The 5,666-nt window shown below is 42.4% G+C and overlaps 1 protein-coding gene across 1 annotated transcript in view; it reads left to right on the top strand.

Annotated features, from left to right (window-relative positions):
- The first annotated feature begins 2,431 nt into the window (after window positions 1–2,431).
- The window catches only part of LHX8 (LIM homeobox 8), a 7,410-nt gene continuing 4,175 nt past the window's right edge, over window positions 2,432–5,666 (top strand). The window contains exons 1-3 of the mRNA XM_009073517.1: window positions 2,432–2,557; window positions 3,834–4,054; window positions 4,501–4,604. Of these exons, the coding sequence (XP_009071765.1) occupies window positions 4,021–4,054; window positions 4,501–4,604 (138 nt within the window). The 5' untranslated portion in view covers window positions 2,432–2,557; window positions 3,834–4,020. The remainder of the gene's footprint in view (window positions 2,558–3,833; window positions 4,055–4,500; window positions 4,605–5,666) is intronic.

Here is a 5,666-nt window from a genome sequence, read left to right as displayed (position 1 = left end):
GTTCGCCCGCGGCGGCTCCCATGCGCTCTCTGTAAGCCGGCGGATGCGCGAAATGTGTCTTACTGGCTAAAGCAGATCTGGGGTACGTCGTGAGACTTAAAGCCACAAGTGCCTCTTGAGAAATGTAGAAATAAGTTTTTTTTCTGTAAAAAGTGGCCAGGTAACATCTGTGAGCTGTGTGCGTGCAGAGCAGCTCTTTTGCTTTAGTAGTCCGGACAAAGTAACAAAGTAAAACAAACAATACCAAGTGGCTTTAAACATAAAATGTTACAGTGGTTGGGGCGGAGGGGAGGTGTGGGGGTTGCTGCTGCTGCTATTTGCCTTCTATATTACAGCCGTTAAAATGGTACTGGATAAGACTGCTGGATAAAGGAGTCTTCCCTCTCTCCTTTCAAAAGTGAGATTGGACAATCATGCTACAAATCACTTGATTCCATCAGCCTTAAAAACGAAGCCATTGTAGATTTGCAAAGTTGCAGTCGGTGACACAGCTGAAAGCATCTCGCTGGCGTTCCTAAATCATTCTCTTAGGTCCTGGGTGGGGTGGTCCGAGGAATATGTGTGCTGGGCTGGTGTTCGTTTAAAAACGGGGTCGGTTCAGGAGCTGCCATGCACCGCTGAGCCGGATGACCCGGTCCCCAGTGAAGCAGCCTGGGCTGGGACAGAACGGGCGATCGGACCGGCAGCAGAGCTGACTTCGAATCAACCTAGAATCATAGAATCAACCTGGTTGGAAGAGACCTCAAGGATCGAGTCCAACCCTCAACTTGAACTCGGTTCCAGTCCCGTTAACTCGTGATGCTTTGGCAGCTCGTTTATCGTTTACTGATCACCCGGTCCGTGTCTGAACGACTGCGATAACGACACTTGGAGCAAAAGACCTCTAGAGAAAAGTTAAAATTGGCTGTTACTGCGTCCTGTGTAGGCAGAGATGAATCGATGCTGGTACACTGCGGTGTACTGCCAGCAGCAGCATAGCTTTCAACTTCATCCCTGTCAATTAACAAGTAGGAACATGGACAAGTAACATTAAATGGGGCAACTATGGAAGCTGTTGGTGTCCTGCTGTGTGGCTGGGATGTCAGCTCAGGCTGTGCAGAGCTGCTCGGGGTCCTCTTGCCTGTGCTGGGCTTGGGGCAGGCCTGAGGCGGCCTAGGAAGCCTTGGCATGGCAGGACGGGCTGTGGGGCAGGTTCAGTCTGGCCCAGTGCTGCTCCCCTGCTCTGCAGCCCTTCTGAGACAGAATTGGGAAGGTGGTTTTGGTGACAGCTGCTATCAGCAGTTTCATATTATACTGTGGTGTAAATTTGTCAGTGTTTGGGAAGGTGCCTGCCAACAAGGATAATAGTGGGGAAAGTGTTGGGCAACTGCGAACTGCAATGTTATAACCTGAAGAATGACTGAAACGAGTGATTCCAGCATGAGTGTTGGAGTCAATGCCTCTCATTTGCTGTGGTTTGTCTGGCAGTGCTCTGATGAAAAGCGTATCTGGGATTATCTTGAATCTGCTTTGCCACAGGCAATATAGGGGCTTTTTGGTATGAGAAACTGGTTCAGGGGAAAAAAATTTTAAGTCTAAACTTAGTCATTGTTTGGTTTACAGAATTCCTCCTATGTAACAGGGATTATCCAGAAGGTTATTATTTGCTTTTTATGGTCACTGGGAGTCTTGGGTTGTCAAATTATTTATTTAGGTCATCTGCAATGTCTACACAATCAAGATATCTCTGTATAGGAAAGCAGAAATTAAAACAATTGCTGTCATTTACTTGCAGTGAAAATTCATGTGAGTTTTCAAAACTCCTAATTTCTGTTGCATTCCATGACTATGTCTAGTTTTGCTATGGATTTCTTAAAGAAATGTTGATTTTAGTATTAAAACAACTGCTGCTGTTTTGAAGCTCACTGTATTCCCCAACTTTGCTTTTACAGAAACCTAGCAAGTGAAGGTTCATGGTGTGTTTCTATTTGATGGACTTTTCCCCCCGCTTTCAATACTCATTTTAAAATTTCAAATCACCTTGCAAAGTTTGTTCTTTGCTAGGCAAGACTTTTTACAGACTGGAAATAAAAGTATGTAAGTTAGCTGCCTTCCCAAGGTCATATAAGGCCAAAACTTGCTCTGTTACTCTTAATCCTATGAGAACAGAACTGGGCACAAAATACCTACATGGAACTTGAATCTCTTGCTTCCTCTTCTGGTGCTTTAATTACAAAATCATGAAAGCTTATCCTGAAGATCTCCATCAAATTAGTTAACCTTTAATATGCATGTAGTTCTGTAGAAAAAATGTTTTGTGTTGAAGATATTTTTTTCCGTGAATCATGGTACATATGACTTTTGACCTGGTCTGGAAGAAAATAGGGTTTGTGAATATAAAATGTACTACTGGTAGCACAAGCGTTGAGGGATATTTTTGTGTTGTGCTTTCGCAGGTGAATGACCTCTGCTGGCATGTGCGCTGCCTCTCGTGCAGTGTTTGCAGAACATCCCTGGGAAGGCATACCAGCTGCTACATCAAAGATAAAGATATCTTCTGTAAACTTGATTATTTCAGGTATATCATCCAGGAACATCATTTATCAGATAACTGTTACATTTGCTTGTTAGTTTTGACTTAAGCCACAACTGAAATGCCCTAGAGGCTCTTTTTTTATTTGCTAGGTTTATTTTCAGTAGTTTAAACTCTGACTTGTCTTGCTGAGGGACTTGGGGAACCCCAAACCTGTCTAATGTAACTCCCTGCCCCTCCACTGTTGCACATTGCTGCTGCATTTATACCATTGCTTACTTCTGTATGCACGGGGGAAAAAACAGCCAGAGTCCCTGCCACAGTACAGTTGTAACGCTATCACGTCTGCAAAGAATCATCTTTGAGTGATGCTGGCTGAGAATGCAGGGTAGAGCTGAGATGATCTACTTGGAGTAGCACTTTGCTGGTGTGGGACGTGGGGCATCACAGGGAACTGCAAAATCAACTCAGAATAAATCTTGTGATCTTTAAAGGAAGCTTTCAGCAATTACACCTTTCTGTGATCAGTTTGATTTGGAATGTGAAGCGTTTTTCAAGATTAAGGGCTAATCCTGTAAGGAAGGATATTAATTTGTATTGGCAATGTAAGTACTCAAGATGCAAAGTCTTTGATACAGAAAGCAGAAAATTTTGCTGTTAATTTTAATGTGATTTCTAGTACTTCTCTAGTTTGACTGCTAGACCAAACTATGGGTTTCTCACCAGTGCGGTGACAGGATTATGTCCAGCTAGTCATGTCTGACACCGAAAGAGAGGGAGGGGGCAGGCTGAATGCTGTGAACTTCTGGAAAAACACAGTTCTGTGTGACTTGAAAAAAGAATTTATGAGTCTGCAAAGATGTTCAGGACAAATTCTTATCTAAACAATCAACATACCTTGGTGGCTAGCTTCCTCTTCAAAGAGAAATATTCTACTGTAATAATGTAAGTATTTGCAGATATTTGAATATAATTGAAGAAAGAAGTATGAAGATACAGGTTTTTCCCCTCTGCTGAAGGTGCTGAATGTGAAAGATGATATAGCGAAATATAATAATTCAGACTACCCCTAGACCAATGTGAAATACATTTGAATAATTGGGAGGATTTTGAACACAAAATGAGTTGTTTCCATCTCTCAGCCTTTATTAGGACTAATTATCAAAAGAAAGATGAAGAGTTGTGAATTCATATAGGAGTTAATATGCTTCAATTTTGCTCTTTGTTTTGTGAAAGTACTAACCTCTGTTCCTGTAGCGGTCTTGCCTTGGTCTGGGCCGGTGGTGTCTGCCCTTGCCCCTGATGGCTGTTCTCGTTGCAGGCGGTACGGCACGCGCTGCTCCCGCTGTGGGAGGCACATCCACTCCACTGACTGGGTCCGGAGGGCCAAAGGGAACGTGTACCACTTGGCATGCTTTGCATGCTTCTCCTGCAAAAGGCAGCTTTCAACTGGAGAGGAGTTTGCTTTGGTTGAAGAGAAAGTCCTTTGTAGAGTACATTACGACTGCATGTTGGACAATCTGAAAAGAGAAGTCGAAAATGGTAACATGCTGCTTTTGTTGAGAACTATGTGGTTCAGTTTTAAATACATTGTTGGCATTTACTTCATCTTCCTTATTAAGAGGTAATTGCCTGGCTTTACTGAGACTGGAAGCACAGGTTCTGGAATTAAAATAATTTGCAAATTATATTATGCTTTAATTTTTTTTGAGCTTGTGTAACTTGTTTTCTGTCCTTAGGAAAAGAAAGCAACAGCATACCTTGAGAAAATATCATGCTAGATTAATTTCTTCCTTCACTTGCAAGCAAGTTGTTTGGGGTATGGTGTAATGGTGCCACTCAATTTAACTTTGAATAGAATATGGCTTTTTAAAGCTGAAATTCAGCTGACCAAGTGCTGTTGGTTATTGTTGGAGAGCAGTCTGACTTATTCATAACACCATTGTGAATGTTTAGCAGGCACTGTTTTTTTCTTTTTAATGCTTCAGGTAATGGGATTAGTGTGGAAGGAGCTTTACTAACAGAACAAGATGTCAACCATCCAAAACCAGCAAAAAGAGCTCGGACCAGCTTCACAGCAGATCAGCTCCAGGTAGAGGCACTGCTGAAAACTTGTGTAGCTCAGGTTTATGCAGGATATGGATGCTGAATCAATAGGAAATTGGATGCACATGGGGGAAAGAAAAAGCATGCATGCTTTAAACTATTTCATAAACTATCAAGACACAGTATGTTCCTGGAATTGTTTGTTAGCTTCAGCAGTTTAATATGAAATAGTAGTCCTCAAGCTTTTTATTTCCCTAGGGCAGATGGTAGTTCTGCAGAGTGGAAACAAAAAGGTTGTTCTATTTTGATTGCTTGATGAAATCTATTTAATCAGCCATTTACATCACTAAACATAATAAAGACAAAATATTTTTAGAGCTATGTAATGTGAAAAATTGCACTGAAGATGAGTATTGTATATGGTTTCAAGACATGAACAGGATGGAAGCTGTAATTTTGTTGTGGTGCCTGCATCTGCTCTGCTTTCAAGGCTTCTTGTCTTGTTGCTGCCTTGTCAAGTGTTAGCTCTGGACTGTCTCAATAGGAGTTATTTCACCCTCTGGATCACCACTTTGCTTAAATTGTCTTTCTAGGGAAAAACATAATGACTAGGGCTCTGTTCCCCATGAAAGGAGTGATTGTGAGACCAGACTTAGAGGTTTCAGCCTGTAGTGGGAAGGAAGCTATGTCTTTCTACCTTATCCTAGCTACACATCACTGCTCTCAGTTTATAACAGGTCTTTGCATTTCTGGTCACAGTCTGCATTCTGTTTTGTTAACCTGTCCTAGTCTTGTTTGTGGCGAAAATAATTGAGAAAAACTCATGTTGAGATGTAATAACAGGTGAGGCATTGAAGCAGTGCTGTATGAGAGGGCATGGGGCTGTTCAGAGCTTGGTTTTCTATTCCAGCCATGACTGGAGACAGAAGGTGGTGTTAACACAAAACAAGCCTGTTAGTAGCAATCCAACAGGTGCACAGGGCAAGGGCTCTGGACACTGAGCTTGAACCTCTGTGAAAGGGAATTTCCTTTTGTAGCAGTAGCTGAAGGGGAGATAGTTCCTGCCCTGATGACTGGGCCTGTATTCAGGGCTTCTTCCCAGGTGGTG

This window comes from Acanthisitta chloris, unplaced genomic scaffold (assembly GCF_000695815.1).
Source record: "Acanthisitta chloris isolate BGI_N310 unplaced genomic scaffold, ASM69581v1 scaffold26360, whole genome shotgun sequence".
In the NCBI taxonomy this organism is placed as follows: Eukaryota; Metazoa; Chordata; class Aves; order Passeriformes; family Acanthisittidae; genus Acanthisitta; species Acanthisitta chloris.
Note: the sequence above shows the minus strand (reverse complement) of the source record. Positions and strands in the feature narration are given on the sequence as shown.